Source organism: Delphinus delphis, chromosome 11 (genome assembly GCF_949987515.2).
Source record: "Delphinus delphis chromosome 11, mDelDel1.2, whole genome shotgun sequence".
NCBI lineage: Eukaryota > Metazoa > Chordata > Mammalia > Artiodactyla > Delphinidae > Delphinus > Delphinus delphis.
The window spans coordinates 64,942,488-64,968,744 of record NC_082693.1 but is presented as its reverse complement, the minus strand read 5'-3'; the positions used below and the strand labels follow the sequence as shown (position 1 = coordinate 64,968,744).

General features: G+C 35.3%; 1 protein-coding gene and 1 non-coding gene across 8 annotated transcripts in view; both read right to left on the bottom strand.

Annotated features, from left to right (window-relative positions):
* The window catches only part of ACSS3 (acyl-CoA synthetase short chain family member 3), a 151,095-nt gene that overhangs the window by 32,239 nt on the left and 92,599 nt on the right, over positions 1–26,257 (bottom strand). For all 7 annotated transcript variants that reach the window (XR_009521233.1, XM_060025308.1, XM_060025309.1 and 4 more), the window contains 3 exons: positions 20,007–20,110; positions 5,780–5,875; positions 2,975–3,038 (listed from right to left, as the gene is read on the bottom strand). Coding sequence is in view for 6 of the 7 variants with exons in the window: in XM_060025308.1 (XP_059881291.1) it covers positions 2,975–3,038; positions 5,780–5,875; positions 20,007–20,110 (264 nt within the window). In the remaining variant the exon portion in view is untranslated. The remainder of the gene's footprint in view (positions 1–2,974; positions 3,039–5,779; positions 5,876–20,006; positions 20,111–26,257) is intronic.
* LOC132434609 (U6 spliceosomal RNA) lies at positions 8,176–8,277 on the bottom strand. The gene has a single exon (XR_009521333.1). It is a non-coding gene; the product is annotated as a U6 spliceosomal RNA (small nuclear RNA).

Genomic DNA, 26,257 nt, shown 5'->3' with positions numbered 1-26,257 from the left:
TGCATCGGCAGGTGGACTCTCAACCACTGCGCCACCAGGGAAGCCCGGGACAGAGACATTCTTATTATTGATGGCCTCACCTCATATCCATGCAAAGATAGTATAATATAGCAATACACCATATAAACTAGAACTTTTTCTGAAAAAGAAAAGGTTATATTTTTGCTTTTGAAATCATACGGCAAGAAGCCACACCTATAGTTTACCACTGGTTATTATTTCTTAGCAATCACTGTACATACTCAGGAATCATGGGAAGTAAGAAAATACAACCTAAAAATTGTTTGCAAATAAAATGAAAAATTTATGAAGACTAAATTGACAATGAAGTTGTTATGATGTTAAAGTTTATAGATTTTCAATTAAATATATATTCATTTTGATTATAAATTTTTCAAGTTTCTTAGACATTAGAATTTCAGATATTTTGTGAACCCTGGAAACCATATATAATCTCTCATCAAACACCTTTAAAAGTCCACCAAGTGGTTCTGGGGACTCAGGTAGCTGGTCCCTGGAAAGTACCCTGCTTTTCAGATCACAGACCTTTAGAATATGGTCTACATGGAAAAAATTATTCTCTTCTCAAATTACACACTGCTTTTTTAAACCACGGTAATTTTTATTAAGGCAAGAAGGTGTGCTTTTTCCCTTCCCTTAATTCAATTAAACATATATCTATTATGTACTCTTAAAAAGCATTCATCAGCCATTTTCCATTCTGGATGAATGATGTGTGTCCCTTCAAAGCATACAGAATAGCTATAGATGGATACAAGCAAGTCTTCTTGATTAAATACAAAAACATCCTATGCATACTGCAAGCAGCTATTGGGACGCATGAAAAATTTTCAGGTCAATGAGTTAGACTGGAATGGCTACTGGAGATGAGGGTTTCAAAAGGAAATCCTTACTCTCACAGATAAAAAGGAGTTCCCGAAATAAGGTTTCAAGACTGTTCTATTACAAAAAGAGAGATCTTGGTGGTAACTTTTTTTCTCATTATTTCTACCTTACTTTTTGAATATAATTTTATATATATAATATTTTCAAATACCTAGTTTCACTATTAACTTAAGGGATGAATCAAAGACCACTGCATGTCATAATATATTGTATCATCGAATAATTTATAATGAAATCTCAGAATCCGAGATCTGTACAATAACATTCCCTGTTTAGGAATAGAGAGGGAAGAAAATCTTTCTGAATTGGTGACAACCTAAAGCACAGAATGTTTTAAGGCAATAAACAGTTCTGTTATTTTCAAGTACTTGAAGTAACACTAATGGCTATGAGAAAAAAAATTATAGTTTATGTGCTTTATTATTTCTGAATGGATGTGGGGTGAGGCCACTGATAATTAGAGTGACAGGATGCATGACGGGTTTAAAACACTACTGGCATCAAACGCCACCTTTGGGATCTTGCGAACATTGCTTTATGAAATAGATGACTCACTTAGAGTTAGGGGTTATTGAAAAATGTAAGCTGCTAGAGTGCTTTTAAAAGCTCTCACAAACCATGTGCTTCCCTAAGCTAGTCAAGCATCCATCCACAATCTTGTTCAGATTAATCATTTAGCAAGCCTTCCTCTTGTCCCCAACAGTTTTCCCCCTCACAGGGAAGATTTCAATCAGCTCTATGTTAATATGGATTCTGATTCAGAAAAATATGAATAGAAATGGCATATTCAGTATTCATTTTTCCATTTTCCAGCAACGTCTTAAAATTTAAATTAAAAAGAGTAATAAAGTGTTCACATGTTTACTGATAACAATAAAAAATCTGAGAAGAAATATACATATAGTGCATCTCCTCTATTAGCCTTTTATAAGGTTAAAGTATCCCTACTTGAAAAAATACATTCTTTTTAAAATAACTATTTTTCATTTAATTTTCAAAGAACTTAAAATGTTTTATTAATCTGAGAAAAATCTTATACCAATCTGAGAATGCCAAGTAATAAGAATTCTTTTAAATAAATAGGAAAATAAAACTTTTTTAAAAGCACATGCAACGTTCTTTATTCATAAGAGCTCATTCTGGCAAATTCTACTACTTAAGGCATATCAGTAGAGATGCCAATATCATGCTAATCAGAAGCAATAAAGCTACCTGTATCAATTATTAAAATGTCACATACTGTGTGTCTCCAACTTAATCAACTTCCAATTCAGCTTCTGCTAGCTTAACAATTTTAAAGTACTGATGTAATGAAAGTACGTTTGAATATTTTTACTACAAATTTTAGCACTTCGTCTATCAAATGAACAATGATAAAAACTGCTAGCAGGAAATTGTGGTACTTGATGAGTCAGGGATTATATATTGTACTATTATCTAACCCAGTAATCACACTTTTAGAAATTTATTCATACTATTGTCATTATCAGAAAAGAAGAATAGACAACACAAAAAGGATGTTCAATACTGCATTATTTATAATCATAAATATTCAAAAAAGACTAAGAGGCCTAGAAAGGGAATAAACATTTTTAAAAGGCAGAGTAAAATTTAAAATGCTTGTGAGACAGGGTTAAGGAAAAACAGGAATACATGAGAATAAACCAAGTTGTTCCAACAACCTAAAACGCATTTCAAAAAGTGGAAAGTCATATATATTACAAAATTAACACTGTATTACTGAAGGGTCAGAGTACAGAAACTTTATTTACTTCTTTATATTTTTGGTACTTAAGTTACTTTTATCATCTATGCATTACTCGTATAATCAGAAATATTTTTTAAAAGATGCAAGATTTATGTTTTTACAAGTCCTATCTAAATTGGTTCCACTTTATGGGGCTTCCATGTTAAAACTACAACAGCTGGCATTGAGTATTCTCAAACAATTTACAAGCTTTTTCTGGAACCTCTTCACTAGTAATATCATTGCAACAACTCTATTTTTTCTTAATTTTACATACCAATTCTTGCTCTTTTAAATAGTAGCACTGCAAATTTTGCTTACTTTACCACAATGTTTCCTAAACACCGAGCCTTCAGTTTTTGCATGTTGTCATCCAAAATCATAACTGGAAAGTAAAATATTAAAAATAAATAAGTAAATAATTGAATAAAAACACATAAACTTAAGGCTTAAATGTTTCCGAATATTTCTATATTCAGCTTCCCAAAACTCTAGCTTTAAAAAGGCATCCTTTAATTCCTGTGAGACCACAAGCGTACATAAATAAGCTAAAATGAAAATTTTAAGTGTACATGTTTTTAATTTTTAATTAGATAATGAATTTTTGCTCAGAATCACCCTTAAATAAAGACATAGTATTTTAAATACACTGGTAATTTTTAAATCTACGTTTATATCCATTCAAAAATACCCCTCCATTCTGTCAAAAATATTAAAAATATGTTCGGCTTTTCAAAAATTAAAGGATACAAAGTGTTAAAACACAGACAAAACATATTTCAAGCAATAAAAATAAAGAATTCAAAAGCCTGGCAAACTCCTTTTTCTGATTTAAGGCTTAATATCCACTTATGAGCTTTAAGGTCAATTTAACCTTCCCAAATATTATCCCAATGTGTTCTATGCTACACTGTAAAAATCCTGAAGGATTTCAAGAGACCAAAGCTTGTATCCACATGCAGTAATCTTCAGTACAAACTAGAGTAAGGATATATCATCATGTTTTAAGCTTTAATAGATCCTTTATGTGGCTTCATCCATCCAGGTTACTCTACTGAAAAATGCTATAAGAAAAGAAGAACATTATCCCCAGAAAAACTTAATTGCTCCTGTGTGTTCCCAGAGCACTTTGTTTCAAAATTCTCTTCTGACAATAATTAGCGGTGTAGGTATCTGTCCCTCACTAGATGTGAGCTCATTAAGGGTGAAGCCATGATAATTCATCTTTGTCTCCCCAGATCCCAGTACAGTGGCCAATTTACTATGTGCCCTGGAACACATTCTTGCTCTATTACCCCTCCTATTTCCCTATCTAAAAAGTGGAAAAAATTCCCTTCTCATAGGGTTGTACAATAATTACTTGAAAAAAAATATAGTGATAACCTTGCATAAGATACTCAATGAATGTGAAATTAAGTATTACATTATGTTGAATGTTTTTCACACAAAAATGATTTTCTTTCCTTTCCCAAAAGGATATGGCTTTTTAACATTATAATAGTAAATGTTACATTATACTTTTGAATCTCTGAATAACCATAAAAATCATGCGTCATAAGGTCATTATTTCCTTGGTTATACTTTAGTTGTAGCATTTAAGCTGTGCTGTCTGTAAGCCAACGGCTTTCAGACAATGAGAAACATCTGTACTGAAATTCCATGAGGCATCAAAGCTTTAACTCTTTCTTACAGCTGGATATGAAAATGGTACTGAAACACTGAAAGGGAACGTAGTTAACATCTCCCACAGTCATCAGCCCCTAAAAATGGTTCAACACAAAAGCAATTTTTCTAATAAAAGGAGTAGGGATGACAGAACTGTTCAAAGGGAAGATTTCATAAAGCTGCGTTCACCCTTCCATGCCCGGAGAAGTCACTGACTTCACAGAGTATCTATTTTTGCCCTTAAAAAAAAATCTTACAAGTCTTTTTATAAATATATCTGCTAGGTTAAACCAAATGATCCTTAACCAGTCATTGTCCTAGAAGGAAAATGTAATATTTTTACATTAGAGAAGCAAAAACACATCTCTAAATTTTGTAATTTACATGCAGATACAAACTGTATGCAGGAATTATATTCTGTTCCTAGATGCTGGGTTTAAGCTAAATTGTGCGACTTTATGCAAACAACGTAACTTCTGTACCTCATTTTCCTTGTCTGTAAAATGAATGTGTAAGACTAAATCAAGTCAGCCCCTCTGGCTTCTCTGAAATATTAATGACACTACCAGCTAAGACTCAGTTCAGTCTTTCTACCAGCAGGTGCTATGTTAGTGCTTCATTGTGTTCCATCAGCAACCCTATGAAGCATATAGCACTATTATTCCCATTTAGAAATAAGGAAGTGGAATGTTTGACTTGTGTAACAATGTATAACTTAAACAAGTCACCTTGTATAAGACATACAACTAGGAGGTGAAATCCAGGGGATTATTGAACTATTATAATCACTACCAATAAGTTAAAAACAAATATGGAAAAGATAGTGTTTCTCATTGTCACATACTGCCAGCAAGGATGAAATTATTTTTCTTTTTAGAATCCTTATCTTTATATTCATTTTTTTTAGCCAACAAGATTCAAAAGCTTTATCATCACTTCTAAATTAAAAGATAGCATATATAATGGGAAAAACTGCAGCTATTGTAACAGAAACAAACAAACAAAATAAAACATAATGGTTTGCATTGTCTTCAGGACCTAATGAGCTGTGTTACCTTAGGAAAGTTATTTAGTCTCTCTGGGCACCAGCTAACTCATCTCTAAAATGTGAATAATATCGGTAAATTAAATATACCTCAGCATTTGTTGAAAAGATGTATGCAAAGTTCTTGGCACCTAGCATGTATTCCATAAGTGTTAATCTCGCGTACATATGCTTAACTTACCTTATATTATGACAGTCATTTAGAATATGTCCTTAGAAGTCTACAATCTTACTTTTGATCAAATTGGCTGATAACAAAAGTTATCACAAAAAGTTAGACATTTTTAATACAAGGCATTCACTCAAATACTTATTAAGCACCTAGTATGTTTCAAGCAATATAATTCACACTAAATACAGAAAAATACCAAATTTATTAGCATTACATATTTCAAGTAATCAGGGTAATTTCTCACCATTGTATCCTGGAACACTTTTTCCTGCTTGCCCTGGAGGAGGTGTTTTAGAATTACCTAATCCAATGCATGATGCTGTAATTGGGGAACCAGTCTCTGGAGAAATAAATATTATTTATAATTTAATATTTCAACTAGAGATCATGATGTTTCTTCAGTGCCTGCACTGCCCCCTCCCTCCACAGAATTTCACTGCATGAGGAATAGATAAATGGTCCAAATGAACTATTTAAAAATGAAACACATCCAGTAATTGATATGATATTGACATTTTAAAAATTTAAGGACACAAATTTAGAATAATATATATAGTAGTGCTTCTTTTAAAGAAAAGAAAGGCCTCTCTAGTGTTTTCAGTTGTGGATCAGCAGGATGAAGGATGGAGAATTAAACGACTGTGATAGTTTTACAAAACATGTTAAAAACTGAAAAATCTCTAGAAAAGATGCTTTCTTTTAACTCACCTAAAGCTATTTTATCAGGGTAAATAACAGCAATGAGCAAAATATTTCTGTTATTTATAGTTTAGTCTCTGGAACAGGTAACATGAAGATTTTTTAAAATATATCAACAGTATCATATTCTAATTTTTTAAGAACTACATTTGCATCTAAAACTGAATTTACCAATGCTTTATCAAATTTCTCTTAAATCTGTTGCTCCTGGACTTCTGAAGGCCCAAAACCTAGGAAGGAAGCTATTTATCTTATGCTGATTATTTCCTCAAGACCAGAGACTTATTCACAATTAGCCTTCATTGATTAACAGAAATGTTAAATTTGTCTTCTCTGTCTCAAGTTGTAACGGTCAGAATAACAGCAGCTATTACATAATAATCATAAGTTCTGAAACTGATAATTTTTTATAAAAGGATGCATTCGTTATTATTGGCAAATACAAGTTTGGAGTCACCAGAATATTTTGAATATGAGATTTGTCTCTATGGAGGGTAAGATAAGAGGGTATTGACTGTAAAAATTTCAGAACTACTGGCTTAATATTATACACATAAATGTACACCTACATACACCCAAGGGATTAACTGCCAAGCCATTCAGATCCAAAGTAATCCAAGATATTAAAAACATCTATCTTCCTAAGGACTCAGAATGTATTTCTTCCATTCTGGTTTCCACCATGATTTATCATGTGTTTATATCACTTTAGAATGATGGGAAGAATTTATTACTGTTCTTTACCTTCCAGAGTAGTTCAGTTTATTATTCACGTTTTGATGGCGGCTCAGCTGGTATCAATAACAGAAGATAAACTCTCGAACTTTAAAACCCAGTTCCTGAGTGACAGTCCAGTGCTTAAGGTGCTAAGCCAGACGGTCACCGCTGAGGAGAAGCAGCGAGTAACCGGAGAAGACATTGCTGGTGTTTGACAAAGAATTCTCAAACACTTTCATATCATGACAAAAAATCGGGAGGCATTTTATGACCATGGCATTCTATCAGCTATGAGCATTCTCCCTACAGCACAATCAAAGCATGGGAGGAAATCCACAGGTTTGGAAATTTAGCAGCATTTTTCCCTTTGCCTTTTGGAAAACGTCTGAGTATTTATCTCAGCTACCCTGCAAGAGCAGTGAGATGAGAGCAGTGGTGATGACAGGAAGCAACCCTGCAGAGTGAGGTGCTTAAAGGAAGGTACTCAGACATAACAAGGTGACAAGAAGAACAGAAGGTACTAAGACACATTAGGAAAAGAGATGTCCCCTTCAAGATGCTGCCGCTCTGCCTCCCACCGTGGTGAGAAGCAGCTTCTGAAGTCAATCTTCTATTTTTAAAGCATATCTTGTCAAGTTCAGGTGCTCAGTAGGGGCACTCCGATTACCTGAAGTACAAACTCTTGACACTTCTCAACACCATAAGGCCTCTCAGCCCTTGTCACCACATAGCTCTAGAACGTACAAATGTACCTTCCAGTGGCTCTAATACCTATCCATGGTTCTAGTATCTGCTGCTTAAAAGAAAAAAAAAACCCTGCAACAATGAAACTGTAACTGCACCCTGCTTCATCTCATCTCAGTGTGGATTCTTATAAAAGACATGGGCACTCTGTTCTTCTGAAAACGGGGAGGAAGGGAGTGTGGGAAAAGGAAGGGAGAATAAAACCTACTCTTAAATAAAGACACAAGAAACTGAAGCGCTGTCAATATCTACTGCCTAAGTTGACACTATACATCCTTCCTGAGATTCTTAAGCATCTTTTCATAGTGATTACATACTCATAACCTTTAACCTTCAGCTGTTTTGTTGTAGTTTATGATTGTAAAGGAACTATGAAAAGCATATTTTTCTATATGATTATTTTGACTGAATTTTAAGGGCAATGAAAAGTATTATTCATTCAGTTACTTCAAGAAGATAATGTAAGTTTATACTTTGAACATTAATAATCTGAGCATCTTGTTGTCTTTATTTTGGGCAGGGGCCATGCTCATCTTCTCTATATCGTTCCAATTTTAGTATATGTGCTGCCAAAGTGAGCACTTATTGACTTTATTTTGATATTCATTTAGAGCATTAAAAATGAACTGTTGGTAGTGACATGCAAAGGATACAGTCAGACAAAATGACAGTTCCTAGGAATCTAAGTATAATAAGCAGCCACAGTTAGGACAAAAGTGGGTTGAGAAAGACCATAATGGTTGTTACAGAGACTTTGGTTTTCTCTCTTTATACCCCTGAACGTCCCAAGACCCAAGAACTGATCAATGTGCACCGCAGGCACACAGATGCATGCTCACACATTCATGCACACAGACTGTATAACCACCCTGGCTTCCCAGCAGGTCCACGTGCAGAACAGGCTTCCAGTTAGGGAAAGCCCCAGGCACGCTGCAGTCCTTAATCAAGCTCCAAAGGACTCCCAAAGCCCCATTTCAAAGACGTTCTAAAAACATCTGCTTCACACCGCCCAGGCTATAATTAACTGGCTAGCAGTTATCTAAGCAGACAGGAAATCCAGATGTCACATTTTGACTGGGAAAGGGCTACATTGAACAAACCAGAACATTCTCTTTGAAGAAAAGAATTGGACACTTCATTTGGAGAAATCTTTCCAAAGAGGTCCAACCTTAGAAAGACAATGCTCAGCAATTCACCAGCATAATTTCCTTAGATAAGAGACAACCAGGAAGAAGATGGCAGGAAATTGAAGGCTGTGAAGAATAAGTTACCTTGGTATGTTTTATATTCACACTGCATGAGAAGCTAATACAGATATTTCATTATTATTTTAGTGTTTTTACTGCCGCACTCCACCTTATTGCATTAGTGAGCTGTTACCTAAATGAATTTTCCTTAAAAATTCTAAAGGAAGAAAAGGAGAGAGAACTAATAAACATAATTTTTTCAAACATGAGTTATGCCATGTACCATGTGCTAAGTGCTTTTTGTTTATATTATTGCATTTAATCCAACTATAAGCTGATAGGGAGAAAAGGAAATATTATTTTAACAGATGAAAAGTACTAAGGCCTAACATAGAAAATTTAAACCATTTGCCCTGGTTCGCATAGTTCTTTCAGAGCAGAAGAATGGCATAGATAAGTGTGCCACTCATGAGGTTCCCGTGTAGAATACAGAGGAGAGAAGAAAATAGAGCTCACCCAGACTACATCCCAGCAGAGGAAGAAAAACCTTTGTGACACGGAGTGAGTCCAGTCTCTCATACTTGCAAATGGAAGTAATGGTGGTACGTACCACTTATTAGCAAACATTTATTGAGCAGCTATTATGTGCTAGGTGCTGTCATTAGAACTGGGGATAGAGCAATAAACAAAAGTGACCAAAATCCCTGCCTTTGTGGAGCTCACATTTTAATTGGGGAAACAAACAATAATAACATTCAAAAGTCTAACATACAGCATGTCAAAGAGTGATAACCACTAAGAACATAAAGAAAGCACAGATAGGATATGAGACTAGGATATGAGAAGCGATGGGAAGGGATTGCAATTTTAAACTGGGTAGCCAGATAAAAACTCCCTGAGAAGTGACATTTGAGTAAAGACTTGAAAGAAGTGAGGACGTGTGCCTTATACATATCTAGGGACAAAGAATCCAGGAGAAAGGAACCGCAAGTGCAAAGGTACCGAGGTAGGTTTATTCCTAGAGTATTTGAGGAACAGTGAGGCAGCCACTGGGACTGAAGCAGAACAAATGAGGAAAGTATTAACAGGAAATAAAGTCAGAGACGTAGTGAGGAGACAGCTCACGTAAAACTACTTCAAAGTCCTCTTAAAACCTTAAGTTTTTAGTCTGAGTGATGTTGTGAGCTAGCGTGGACCTTTAAACAAAGAAGTTAACCAATCGCAACAATGCAAATAGAATCTACTTAAATATTTGAGCACCATGTAGGTTTTATGATCAGGTTTATTTAATTTGGGGCTTTGAGAGAGACGTGGGAGAAAATGATGGACAGATGGGAGCTGTTTTAGGATGGCTGGTTAACGACAGAGATTCCTGTGGCTTTCTGAACAGCAAGAATCAATTCACTAGATTGACAGAAAGACTAGAGCTCAGTTAGGTGGTAGATGGGAGACAGATTGCCCGCACAAGCCAAAGACAATCACTTTTGTTATATAAGTGTTAGTGTTTCTACAAATCAATACAGCATTTCTGAAAGGCGAGTCGGCAATTCTTATAAAAAGCCTTAAAAATGGCAATTTTTCTAAAAACTCTTAAAGGTTGAGCATAGCCTCTAACTCAGTTGTTCCACTTTAAGGGATATACACAAGGAAATATTTGTAAGAGCTCACAAATATTAAGCATCAAGGATGTTTACCATAGTATTGTTTATACTAGAGTTTAAAAGATTGTCCAAAAAAATAGGAATTATTCTATATTAAGGAGTAATGCAAAACCAAACACCATAGGAAAATGTCTAGTGATAGGAAATAATTCTCACAAAATATTGTTTAGATAAATGTTGTAAAATGCACAATGTGATTTAATTTTTTTAATAAATAATATACATTGGGCAAAAATATACATCTTGGCAAGATACACATTAAAATATTAACAGAATTTCTTAACACCATTTCTGAATGGTGAGCAAAGGAGAAATTACATTGAAGAGTCCAAAGGCTACACCCACAACCTTGAAATCTCTCCACAGTTGTGGATTACAGGCGGGTGCAACTTGTTTAATACTTCTTCTACTGTCTTGTGATGGCTTTGAGTAACAGAAAAGAGTGAAAGTGATGTTTTGTCAGTTTATAGGCACAGGCCTTAAGAGATTCAGAACACTGTCTCAGGAACCCGTGAGGGGCCACGTAAGGTGGTCCACTACTCTGAGTCTGCCAAGCTAAAAATGCCACTTGCACGCGTTCTGGACAACAGTCCTAGCTGAGTCCAGTCTTCCAGCAGTCCCAGGCATGAGAGTGAAGCCACTTTGGAGCCTCCAGAGCAGCTCATTCACCGCACGATTCTCTCTGTGTTGTCTCAATCAACAGTACTTGGAGCACAAAATCCCTAGCTGATCTCTACTCATATCTTTGATCCATAAAGTCATGAGATATGGTGGTTATTTTTAGCCACTAGGTTTTAGGGTAAATATTTTTTACAAAGCAACAGATACTTGGAACACTTGACATTAAGAATATTACAAAATCTTTCAAAAAAGAATTGTGCATGTAATTATATGAAAACACTCTCCTAGCCTGCAGTTGAAATCAGGTTCTTCTTGTGTGCTTTGAGAACCATTTGTATCAGCAGGACCAAAGCCTATTCCCTGACATTTTGTGCTCAGGAAATGTTTTCTGACTAGTAAACACATACTTACATAATTTTAGGCTCTGACTCCCATTATTAAGATCCGTGTTCTTAAAAAATAAGTAGCAAATCACACAATGCAATCCCAAAATGAACAAGAGAACAAGAGAAATAGAGGACTCAGGAAAGAGAAAAAAACTGTATGTTACTGTTGCAAGTCTGTTACAATCTTTTTCTTATTCCAAGAATGATATTCAAAGGTCAGTCCTTCAACAAATATTTATTGAACATATCCAACCTACGTAATGCATTTCTTTTGGGGAGAAGAGAGTGTTAAAGATGGAAAGACACACATAACAGAAATAGAAGTTATGTGCAAAGTTGAGACATTAGACCACCAAGGACTGACTGCAAATTATTTACCAGAGCAAAGCTTGCAGGGCTGCTGGGGTGGGGGATGGGCGAGGGGTGAAAGAAGAGAAATAAGGAACAAAATGAGAGGGGGGAGCAAAGGCAGATCGCGAAGTGTTAAGAAATTTGGATATTATTCCGGGAACACTGGGGGACTCGGGGAGTTGTAGCAGAGGAGATTTGTTCAGATTTGCACTTTAGAAAAAGTTCTTCAGTTGCAAACTGTGGCACTAAACTGAGAATCCCAACCCAGAGCAAGAAATCAGTTAGATGTTGGTGGTCTGATGCAGGTGAGTGGCAGTGGAAGATGAGACCAAGTTGGAGTTACACTCAGAATCAAAAGGCCTTGCTGATGGTTTGGATATAGGGACAGGGCAAGAGGGAGAAATCCAGGACAACCCCCAGGGTTTTGGCTTATAGATGAAAGACAACACAGAAAGAGGAGTAGATGTGAGTGAGGGCTAAGAGGAAGAACATTATGGCAGGTTCAGCTCTATAAATAGGTGCTCCTGCTGCATCTGGAAATCTGCCATTGTGCTCCCACTGCGGTTCTAGAAACACTACATTTAAGCAGTATGGATTTTAGAAGTTGGTGGCCCATGCAGAGAGCTGAAGTCCTGGAAAGAAATCGATTCAGTGGCACAGGGCCCTTGAGTCATATTAATCACAGCATCATGATGGGCACAGAAGCAATTTGTAAAGAAACCATTGTCTACACCTCTAAATCTATACTGTAAGCTATAAATACCTTGCATGGTGGTAGCAGAAAGAAAGTAGAAACAGTGAGATGTACAACAGTGAAAGAAAATCAATTTAATCTTTTGTGTTCACGAGATGGTACAATTACATTTTAAAATACTTGATTCAACGCAGCCTACCTTTTGGTACTGGAAGCAAACCATTAATTCAACCTGAGAGACACTGGTCTTATCCTACTCTCTCACCAGCACACTGCGTCTAACCTTAAGAGAAACTCATAAATAACCTGTAGTTGAATTAGATAAAGAATGCTGTATTAATGAAAGCATAAGATAAAACATAAGAAGAAAGGGCTCTGATCAACACAGAACAATGAGAGTTCTAGTTCTAATGTTAACTAGCTAGTTGACACTGGGAAATTAAATTCTCTATGATTAATATTTTCATTTATAAATTGAGCTCTTATGTTCTAACTTTTCTTGAGTCTGGACTATCTACAGACCAGGATGCTAAAAATGGCCTTCATATTCATGAAAGATTATTCACAGAAAGGAAAGGAAAGGAAAAGAAAAATGTTTATTGAATGTTACTATAGGCCAGGAACTTGCTGCATTGTTCATACACATTTCACTTCATTTCAAGGTTTCTACAAGCCTGTGAGCAAACACATGTGCACTAGATTAGAGACTTGCCAGCGGCTACAGAGTAAGTGGCTAAACCAGGATTTAAACAGTCTTATTGGGATTCAGTATCACTTTTTACTACCCACATTGCTTTTCCAAGGAGAATAGTCACCTGTTGTTTTCTAATTAGAACGGACAGCAAAAGAGGAATTGGCAACTACTACTTCATGGGGCCAAAGGGCCCACAGTGCAGAGAATTACATGCAACAAGGGAAAATCAAATTTCCAGACAATAAGGTTTGTTAAGGGAGGGTTTAGGAAATCTTCGTCTCGTAAAGATCTACAAAAACATGACATATTTCCACCTTTCTAGAGTGTATTAAATGAGATTCTTGGCAAGGATAGGACAATTAAATGATATTTCAAAGACCAAACCAACTTCATATTATTAATCAATTTCTTAGTGTTTAGTCTCTTGTCAAAAATTATCACTAATATAATAATGAGCATAAACAGGGATTCTAAAAAGCAATTATACATATCTGAACTACTTCATGTATAGTAATCATATCTGAAAACACCACCAACTTGGTGTTCTTCCTACATTATAATGCTGTAAAGATGAAAATGTCTGATTCAATGGCTGCTATGTGACTTGGGATATTCATTTTCAGATGGATTAATAATTTGTAAACAGTTATTCATTTCAGAAAGAGAAAGTCTCACCAAGCCTAACATTTGACAAAAGATTATTCCTTCCACAGATCAAACTCACACAGCTTACCTCTAAGCTCCTGCTTCTCAAATTGTCAGTAACAATTACCTACTTTAAACTAACGAAGACTTGCTCTAAACGAGAAAAAAAAATGCTGTTGCCAGGCAACAAAGATGACATCAAGACATTTTTCCTCCCTCGCCAGATGAATACTTTCACAGTCTTACTAGCTGAACACTGCTGACATGACACTGTGTCTATATGACTGCTTTTCCCAATCACAACTTCTCATGCCAAACTATCTACAATTTCTTTCCCGTGAATGAAAAAGAGAGATGAATTTATTTTTGACCACTCTGCTGGGAAAAACAAAATTCATCAGACAATAGTGATTCATTCATATTTCTAAAGACTCTTTACATTCTGCTATTTGAACGCATCATAGGGTATATTCTGGACAAGCCAGTTCATGGGGCAATGGCACTGCCTATCCAGTCTAACCCTGAGTTCCACAGTGTGTATTTCAAAAGTCTACTTCAATCCACCGTCTTTGAAAATGCAGGCCTATACTTTAACCAAACCCTACCACCACAGCCCGAATTTGATGGGCTCAGAAAATATTAAGTAAAACCCAGAAAGCAGGGAATGACAGTTGAAAAGTAAAACCTAGAAAGGCAGCATTTGGTTGTACATAGAAATATTTTACTTCAAGATCTGCAACCAAAGGAATGTATGCTAGTGGCTATTGGCACCCAAACCACAGAGAACAGATTTTTGAATAATTAAAGATAGAGTCATCAAGATAGTCACCAAGAAGATACTTTCCTCACTGTATTGTCAGCCATACAGAGCTTTTTATCCCTTAGCCCTAGGAAGCCATTTTGCAGGAAAACATACAGGATTTTGCATGGGGCACAAGCTAGGTATGTTTAAGATGGAAGAAAGTCACACACTAGCACATGGGTGTAACAAGGTTTAAAGAAAGGCAGAAATAACAAGAGTCATAAAACTCCCAATGTGGAATTCCAGGGATGAAGAGAATACCCTGTCACAGACTAAACTCAGAACTACACACTGACAGATGGAAATTCCTCTTCAGTAAGTATATCAGTTCAGATGCCTGAAAGTGGAAAGTGTGAAAATGCAAGGGTAACCAAGGAAGAGGATGATCCAGAAAAAACTGTGGCTTAAACTTTGACACTCTACCTATCAAGTCTTAAATCACATTTAGTCTACCCAGGAGGAATGAGACAGTACTATATTTGAGCCTGTATCACTTCTCATAGAGATCTCTGGTTAGGATAACTGTTATTAAACTATAATGAATTATTCCATTTTGTGGTTTTGATTCTTGTAAATAAAAGATATTGCTGCCTTTAAAAAATCCTGGGCTAATGGATCTTCTCCAGATACACCTAAGGATAAGGACTGAATTTGGTCAGCTTAACCAATTTTTGTGGGTTAAAACTCTTGTCCCAGTTACCTATCCTCAGGAAGTATATCCTACCAAACAGCGCAAAAATAAGGATTATCAGGTCAAGTAGCCTTGACACATTTTAATACTATGGTATTAGGATGTGTGTGCCTTTAGGATCAATGATTTTGATTTAAGAATCAGCATGACTGAAGTTTTCTGGAGCCTGTGGGTCCATTCTAGTAAAATCCAGAATTATCAGATTCTTCCTCAAAGGAGGAGCATTTAGGCTATATATAGAATATAGTTACTTCAGAACTAGCAATTGCAACTAAAACTGCAGCAGTTCGATCAAACAGGGAGAGAAATGTTGTGATTACTTCAAGATATAAGAACTCAGCAAAGGTGGCTCAAGGCAGATAAAGTTAAGATCAATGGCCACCAATGTCTCAATCCATTAGGAGATTACCATTTTCTCATTGAAATCCCTCCTAGGGGTTATAAAAACTCTACGAAGAATTTTACTCCTCCATTAAAGTGATGGAAACAAAACAAACAACAAAATCACCCAGTGCTACTCAAGGTGGTGGTCATTACCTCATTTCAATTACTTCATCACTACGGGGAGGGGGGCATCACTTAAAACACTTTAACATAAGGTTTCTATGTATCTTCTGATGGAAACCACACAGATTTGTTCTGCTAGCAGGTGGAAAGAATCATTGATTCTTTCGATCTAAACCCTTCACCAAGTTGTTCCTTATAAAAGCTACTGTGGAACTTGAGTGTTCTAACTTTGCAGTGGTTATCTTTATTTAAGTGACTGATAGCAAGTAAAAGAATAAAGGTTTTCTACGTAAAATTAAATAACATTAATTTTACATTAATGTTAATAACATTTGCTGCAGTCATTTCTAAACTAGTGCCATATCTTATAGTAAACAGGAAGGAAAGAGAGAAAGAAGGAAGGAAAAAGAAAGGGAAGAGAAGGGAAGGCCAGAAGCCAGGAAGGAAAGAAGGAAGGGAAAAAGGAAGGAGGAAACTTCAAAAAGGGATAAGGTCTACTATGTTTTGGGTTTTAGTACTTAGTTGTTTAATTTTTTTTTTTTTTTTGTACTAGGTGATTCACTCAAAAGGAAAACAGTTCCTTCATACGCATCTTAAATAAGAAAAAAAAATTCTCGCAAAGGACACAATGCACTGCACTGACAGTTCTTTCTTTGTGCTGTTTGATTTCTGGAAAAGCTCATCTTAGTACTAAAAATGATCTATAGCAGTGCAGTGTTTTATCTGGTGATTGTACAACTGAGGGTAATGAAGTTCTGGCGGTTTATTTCTTTGTACACAAATTATCATATCTTAAGGGAACAATTATCAATTCTCTTAATTTCCCCTTTTCAAATTATGATTGTAGCACCTCTATTTCTTAACCCCTATTTAAAAAAATGAAAAATTCAGTCAATAATCCAGATGCTTCCAATCATCTTATGGATAAATTACTATGAAGATAAAGCATCTGAGTAAATGACAATTTGTCTATTACCCAGAATTATGAATCAAATATATACAACTCTCCTATATAAACTTAGCAAGACCAATTTCCTTCATGAGAGCATTAAATGTTTACATTATTGCAATCCAAAACAAGGGGTTAATGCTTCAGTGGTGTTGAACAGAGACAATTCTTTATTAAAATGCCCCTACAAGGAGTTGATCTGTTCTCGGATTTTCCACAGATTAGTTCTCAATTTAGAATCTTAGGTATTATTTAAATCAGACATCAAAGAGTGTTGATATTAACAGATCAAAAGAGGATGTTAGTCACTAGAAATCTGCTGTTGCTAATACAAATTTCACTTGTGTAACAAAAACAACATTGTAATATAAATGGAATGACTGCAGAGTGCCTTCTTATAGCCCAAGTCACAGGAACTAATCAATTTTCACTCATACATTTTAGTTACTTAACATACCCCTGACTAATTCCAAATTACACATCACAGTTTCTTAACAACTCATTTGTACACATATATTAATGTAATCAGAGAGCAAATTCATAAATTATGCATTGCATGGAAGGCTCATAAAAGTGTGTGATTGTATAAAATAATATCAATTTCTAAGTCAATAACAAGGAACAGCAACCTTGTAGATGACTTGAAATTTTAAATAAAGAAAAATATTCCTTTGGGCAAAGCTTAATCTTCCTTCAAATGTGATCAGGTTTTTGCTGATCTACCTCTTGGGGAAGTGCATGACCATCTATTTGATACGTAAAATATTACGAAATTCATAAACGTGCTAGAAATATCAAAATTTTCTTTCTTTGTTCTAAGAGTTAATAATAACCCATAAAGTGCTTGCCTTTCCCCCCATTAATCTGATATCACCTTAAGAAAGGTGAACAGCTGCAAGTATTAAACTTCAGTATCACTTTGCAATTATTTACCACAACATACAACTTTGAAAATACTGAACTGATTTCTTCTATGCAAATAAATAAAGATTCTAACTAAATTTTCTGTTAGTAGCAGACACCTGCACCACGTAGGATAAATTTCTTTTATAAAGGACAAAACCACTAACCTAGCTAGCTAGCTAGCTACCTACCTACCTACCTATCCCTATGTATGTATTTGTGTACTTTAGTTGGACACAATATCAAATGCTGTAAAATTAAATATGGGGGATGGAAAGAATCCGTCATTATTAGTAGAAATACACTGTTTTCCACAGTAATGAGCAGCCATTCAAAGCACACTGACATAATGTGTCTACTAATTCCTTCTGAACAATACGTCAAAGAAAAATTGCAAATTCATGTGGAACTCAGTACCCACCAGAGACCTCTTATGCTTGTTTCTCAGGATTCAGTGAGCTTTTTTGTAAGGCTGGATGCACTAACTACATACATCTGCACAGGCTATTATGTGCAACGATAGCAATAAGCAAAAGTAAAGGAATCATAATTTTATTTATTAATGTGTTGGTTGCCTTCAACAAGCTTTAGCATAGTCACCTTTAAGAGAGCCAGGGGTGGGGAACAGAACTCTTCTGCAAGCACTTGTGTGAGGTCACTGTGTATTGGAAACAAGTTGTACGTTGACCAGGAAAGGAAAACCACCTTGGAAAACCATCTTAAAGGTGATAAAATATTTTCCTCCTTACGCCCAGAAAAATAACTGTTAGAACTTTCTGGATGAATAGGGGATTCATCAAGTCTATAAACACTCTTCCTTGCAGAGGCAATAATTCTTCGCTTGTTTTTTATGTATTTTACGCATAGCACTGCTCTTTCTCCAAATTGAATCTTACCTTTTTTTATTTCCCGAATAGTTACAAATCTGAATTTAGATAAGAAATTTCTCCCTTAGCAAATCAAATTACAGACAACAGAAACTTTCTTTCTGATTTGCATCTTATTTAAAGAACATGTATTCTGCTCTGATCATTCATTTTATGTTTCATATTATAATGAATATAGAAAACACATTTTCCAAAAGAGCAATATCCAAGAAAATATAAAAGTATAATTTATCAGAATCAAAGAGTTCTAAAATATTAAACACTGAACTTCAGTTTTAGTCTCTCACTTGATCTTCTAGATCTTAACATTAGACCTAATTTTTGCTAGAATTTTTAAAATCAGACCTAATTTTTGCTAGAAATTTTATTAATTTTTTAATCCAAATTTGATGCCCTGCCCAAAATGCTCAGAAGATGGAAATTCTGAAAATACAAATATACAATTGTTGATCTAATTAGTTGAACTGAGTAGGACTGAACTGAAATATACACATAGGAAGTCTGTAAAGGCTCTGATAACTCACAGCTGCTTTCAGTGGGCCAAATGGAAAAGCCAACAAAATCACTACATTCGGTGACAAGGAAAACAGATTCCAGGTAAACTTCTTACTTTCACATATGTACACAATCATTCCTCAAAAGAAGCAGCAGAAAGTCTTTTTTTATCTGTACCAGAGTTTTATTCTATCCACTTAATACGACAAGCTGTTTCCCAAGGATCAATTAGTGGGAGGAAAACAGAGAATAAATAAGTAAATAAATAAATTACAGATATAATGATAAGCGTTTTGGTGAAAAATACATTTGTCTGTTGAGTGCTAGGCAGAAGAGATTTGATTTGATTGATCATAACAAAAGAGCCAGAGAACCACAGGAAATCCTATAAAAGAAACAGTGCTTTAAAGAAGTACTCCTGCAGCAGTGTGCAGGGTTATAGGAAAGCAGGGAGCACAGAGTGATGAGGATCATTTAAATCATGGTAGATGACAGTGTGGCTGCTGCAGCTAGAGGCAATGGGAGTACTGAAGATGGGATGAATCCAAAGGGAAATCTGAGATTTAGTGACTCACTGGATATATGAAGCAAAGAGGATGAGAAGCAAAAGTGGTCTTCAGGGCTTTATACCCAGGGACCAAGAGAATGGTAGCATCAATGCCATTTAAGGAGACTTTTTAACAAAAAGATAATCAAAGAATTGCTTATTTCTATCGAAACCAGAACCACCTGATTTCTGAGTTTGTGCCTGACGGTCATAATTCAGAATTTCCTCCTATCCTTGCAGTGCCTCTGAGCATGTCTGCAATATTTAGGTGCGTGTTTGGAAGATGCTCACCAGTTTGCCACCAATGGTCTAGGACAGGTACTCTGAAGACCTTTTTGGACCATTCCAGGGTCTCCACGTCACATCGTTCTCCAGCCACAAATAATGTTTTGAACCTGAATATTAGAGAGAGAGTAAATTCAAATTATTCCTTGAAAATAAACTGAAACAATTTCATCTACCTTCTTTTAAACATTGTAGAATCTAATCACAGTAATTCTGTCAGAGGAAAACACTGTAGAATGGTTGCAGAATGGTTAGAGGCATCATTTGTTTGGACGCGGTATAACTAAATGCATAGCACAGCACTGGAGAGAGATGCTTCAAAAGCAGAATTCACAGCTACAGCTTCTCAGTTCTGAGAAGAGCAACTGAGTTGATCTTTGTAATATATGTCATAGTCACCTAATAATCAAAAATGAAAAACCTTTTTCCTCCTTGACATTATCTCTGCTAATTTTAGCTCCAAATTTGATTGCTGTATTCTACTTAAGTCTATACACAAAAATACACTCTGGAGTAACAGCTAAGGCAACAAACATGCTCATAAATATGATGCACTTGCTCCTTCTCATGAGTTACTTTGGTAAAGATTATTACGATTTCAACACATATTTCCCCTATTCCAAGGACATATTTAAGAAAGATTAGTGATTTAAAAAGAAATGCCATTGTGGCCTTCTAGGTTAAAAAGCCTCCTATCAAAAGGAATATATGATTACTAAGAGACGAAGAATCCTTTGCAGGGAACATCATGCCACAGTGTAGAAAGGATGAAATAGGAAAAATAGAATTGAGTTGACACTATTGGTGGTTCATTGAGAGAATGACTATTTTTTTCTTCTATTCTCAATGCCCCCATGGCCTGTCTGTCAAAGAGTCTGTTATACAGAGTGAAGTCAGAAAGAGAAAAACAAATACCATATGCTAACACATACATATGGAATCTAAAAAAAAAATAGGGTCTGAAGAACCTAGGGGCAGGACAGGAATAAAGACGCCGGTGTAGAGAATGGACCTGCTGACACGGGGAGGGGGAAGGGTAAATTGAGATGAAGTGAGAGACTGGCATGGACATATATACACTATCAAATGTAAAACAGATAGCCAGTGGGAAGCAGCCGCATAGCACAGGGAGATCAGCTCCGTGCTTTGTGTCCACCTAGAGCGGCGAGGGAGGGAGACACAAAAGGGAGGGGATATGGAGATACATGTATACATATAGCTGATTCACTTCGTTATACAGCAGCAACTAACACAACAATGTAAAGCAATTATACTCCAATAAAGATGTTCAAAACAAAACAAAACAAAAAAAACAAAGAATGTGTGTATAAGAGTTAATTCATTATCATCAAAATAAAAACCAAAAAAATAAAAAAATAAATAAAAACTAATCAAATAAAAACCTGCCTACCCATCCTGAACAATGTAGTATAGCCACAGAAGATTTTTTACCCTTCCCTTAACTTACATCATTTCATGATGATCTGATGAAGATTCAAATATTCTCACTCTGTGCTCCAACAACATGCATTTCCTGCCTCTGCTACAAACATATATCTCCTTCTATAGTTGTTTGCTTCTTGCCTATTTCTCACAGTGCACTGTGAGCTCCTTAGGATCGTTCATCCTTATGACTTTGATATCAATCAAAATACCTGGGATTTTTAGGTACTTAAACTTTAAGCAAACTACATATATATTTGCAATTCAAGCTAAAATTCAGGTAATCAAATATGTATTCATTTATAACTTGCTTGAAATTAAAATTTGGATTATCAATTATGACCTCATCAGACAGAAATGTTACAGCAGGATGAAATAAATAGTAACACATTAAGCTATTAAAAGTAAGTTAAAGTATAAGAAAAACTAGTGTAAAGTTTTAAAGTTTAAAATGATGTTGATAGGGCTTCCCTGGTGGCGCAGTGGTTGAGAGTCCGCCTGCCGATGCAGGGGACACGGGTTCGTGCCCCGGTCTGGGAGGGTCCCACATGCCGTGGAGCGGTTGGGCCCGTGAGCCATGGCCGCTGGGCCTGTGCGTCCGGAGCCTGTGCTCCGCAACGGGAGAGGCCACAACAGTGAGAGGCTCATGTACAGTAAAAAAAAAAAAAAAAAAAAAAAAAAAAAATGATGTTGATACATCTATGATTTTAGATGCTATGTAAAAACAAGACAAAATAAAAATATAAACACCATATTGTTGATAATCTTATGAGTGAAAAATATAAACATATTTTAATTGTATCTTATTCAAACTATTAGCTTCCTGATTTTTTTTAAACTTCTGTGATTAAGAATATTATGCATTTCTAGGGTAAACGAGGAACAAGTGATGCCATTTGGAGACGCAGGCCTGGGCCTTGTCATGAAGGAGCTTATAGAGTTTTCTAAGGAATTTGGATTTCTCCATGAAGGTGGTGAGAAGCTAATTAAAGCCAATTAAAGCATACGGTATTTGTTTTTCTCTTTCTGACTTACTTCACTCTGTATGACAGACTCTAGGTCCATCCACCTCACTACAAATAACTCAATTTCATTTCTTTTTATGGCTGAGTATGCTAACACATATATATGGAATCTAAGAGAAAAAAAAGGTCATGAAGAACCTAGGGGTAAGACGGGAATAAAGACACAGACCTACTAGAGAATGGACTGAGGATATGGGGAGGGGGAAGGGTAAGCTGTGACAAAGTGGCATGGACATATATACACTACCAAATGTAAGGTAGATAGCTAGTGGGAAGCAGTCGCATAGCACAGGGAGATCAGCTGGGTGGTTTGTGACCACCTAGAGGGGTAGGATAGGGAGGGTGGGAGGGAGGGAGACGCAAGAGGGAAGAGATATGGGAACATATGTATATGTATAACTGATTCACTTTGTTATAAAGCAGAAACTAACACACCATTGTAAAGTAATTATACTCCAATAAAGATGTTAAAAAAAAGCTAATTAAAGATTTTAAGCAGGAGAGTGGCACAGTGAGATTTTTGCTTTAGGAAGACGCCACTTGCAGGAGTGGGGAGGACAGAAGGAAGGTCAGGACAGGAGCCCAGGGGACCTGGCTTTGGGAGGCTGCTGCCATCACAGAGATGGTGAGATTTGAACCCAGGCAGCCCCCGGGAACCCCCGGGGAAAAAAAGCGGAGGTGGAGACGGGGGATAATCTAGGAGGTCTGAGCAACGGGACTTGTTACCACTGACAGTTCCCGTTTCCTTGAAAAGCCTTTTAGGAATACGTTGTATGTCACTGGAAGAAGAAAAACCAACACATAAATAAACCAAAGACCCAAACTCTCAAATACCTGACACTAAATAAAAGTAACATTAAAGAAAACATGATTAGGAGGAAAACACGGCTATCCATGACAAATTGTAGAAGCAAAAAAGACTGAAAATGTCCACTATTGCTTGCTTTTGTGCTGCCTCAAACTGTACTAAACAGATACCTTTAACGACTGATCATTGATACATGCTTCACACTTTATCAATAGATTAACTTTAAAATACCATATTGCTGTTGTATAATATCACAGGAAATTTGAAGAACAGAAAGAACACACACACCTATATGTGCATATTGGGATTTTTGTTGTATTTTTGCCGTTTATGACTACAAGGGGTTTCAAGCATGGTTTTCTTACTAACCAACAGAGGAGCTATTCTTTGTATTTCATTGAAGGTGTAATCATTTTCTGGAGCATATTGTACCTTTTCCACCTTCTTTCTTTGTAATAGCACATGTATAACAGAATTTATTAGTCCCAAATTTTTCTTTAAGGGCAGAAGTAAATTTCCAATAGTTTGCTGTCTGAAAAAAAAAGAATATTGTGCATTTGGATGATTTGTATTAAAATTTGTAAAATGCTAGGTTTGGCTGATTCTAACAGTACAGGCAAAGAACAACCAAAAGGAAGAGTTTTGTGGATATCAGAGGTCACATTTCCATCACCTGCCAAGCCACAGATTACTTCAAAGAGCTCTGGACGATCCATACAGTCATGTGATTAGTTTATATATGAAACTTAATACCTAGAATTTCAAAAATATTTATTAATGAAAATGTAATGCAAAATGTTGTCACTTAAAAAATGTTAGCACACCATATAAAATAATATTTGGCTAATCCAGGGATAATTCATACCTGATATTACCAGCATTTTTACAAGTTTTAATTAATTTTTGGGCTTTTTTTCCCTAGCCAAGTAAACTATTAATTTAAATAATTGATTGTAATAATGAAAAACCATGCATAGCACTGATTCCTTATCTCATGATAAATTTCAGCATTATATATCTTTAGACGTAGTATTATTATTGTTTTGCATTACATTTCTATTGCCTTTCTTCTTATCTTTTAATTACATTAGTATCATCATGATAGCAATCTTCATAATGGCGCTAATAAGCAAAATAGAAAGGTGTGATATTCAATAAAGAATAGTAAAAGTGGTGTCTGCCTTCTCTGCAAGTCAGAAAAAAATCCCTCCATTTCCATTAAAATCACTTTACTATTTACCAAAAGCAGAGGAAAATTCTGGGGCTCATTGGTAATTTAGAAAAACATCAAATAGTATAGATGATCCCCTTTCCCTAAATACACTAGAAACTATCACTCTACTTTTGTATTAAAGTTCCTAAAACTGCCCCAAAGTTATTATTTTTCTCAATTACAGACTTCAAATTGTATAATATTAATGAGTATAAACACATTATAAACAAAGATAAAATTCAGGAATAAGACATGACTGACAATTTAAAATCTTCTAATAAATATTTAATCCAATATTACTTAACACCTAATTCCTCCCAACAAACAAAACCATGATATGTAATTTTATATTTTTATAACCAAATGATTACTTAAAAACTCTTAGTATAAATCTATAATTGAAAGATAAATTATAAGATAGTTTAAAGATAAACTCATGCCTAAGAGCAAGAGTTAGATTCTTATTTTGTAAAGAACATTTAGTCCTTTAGGCTTGCAAAAAAGGAACTGAAACATTTTTCAACAGTGAAATTTCTCATTAATGACCTTGCCATTATTTTATTAATATTACAAACAGATAAATGCCCCATATTAAAAAATTTAAAAATATATTTTTGTTTACAAATTCATTTCATAAAAGTGAATGGGGAGCTAGTGTTTAATGCGGACAGAGTTTCAGTTTAGAAGGTGAAATATTTGGGAGATGGATGATGGTGAGAGTTGCACAACAGTGTGAATGTACTTAGTGTCACTGAACTGTACAGTTAAATATGGTTTAAATAGTATGTTTTATATTATGTGACTTTTACCACAATAAAAAAAAATTGTTTTAAGTGAAAATTAGCCATTTTTCACAGTAATTTGGATTCTCCGGAGAGTACATTTACCCATATTAATTATATATGTCCTGTCTCTGCACTGTACAATATGGTCGCTTCCAGCCACCTCTGGCTATTTAAAATTTAAATTAGTTAAAATTGAAAAAAATTAAAAATATCAATTTCTTCATAGTATTAACCTTTTGTCAAGAGTTCAGCAGTGACATGTGGCTGGCACCTACTATATTGTAGACATCAGTTTTATTGGAGAATGTTTCCCTAGATTGTTATATACTAATTCAATATATGGGAGATGCTCTGATAATGGTAACACATGGAAAGATGAATCTACTTCCAGATGAATAATACTAAAAGGATAAACAAAATGATAATATACAATACCCAGAGTAGAAAAAAGGGGGAGAGAGATTAATGTGAATGAGACCTATATCTCTTTCCCCAATTCTATATAAAATTGAGTATAATTCAAGACTCAAATTAAGTTGAAAATTAAGCAAAAAGGGAAACAGAAAAATGGTTATGTTGTTAAATTAATTTTATTCCAAAATACACAGGAAGCTGCATAGTAATGGATAAAAAGCCAAAGATAGATTATGGTGAAGAATTCTGAGGTAATAAAGTTAGGGCAGAAGAAAACTAAAATGAATATTTCTTTCAAGGTCCATAAACTACCAAACAAGAGAATATTACTCTTCACTTGTGCCAACAGAAGTTAAATAAAAATAGATTATTTCAGTGATGCCTCATCAACTCTAGTTCACACAACAGAACATCATTATTTTTTTCCATCAACGTCCCTGTGGTTATTTCCATCTTTCCTTCATTCTGTTTTCTTCTATTACTCTCCACTAGAAAATTCAAATTACCTTTTGAAAAAACTCTCCACCGTTTTGTTAGTTATTTATTGCATTTATTTTGGCTTCTGTTTA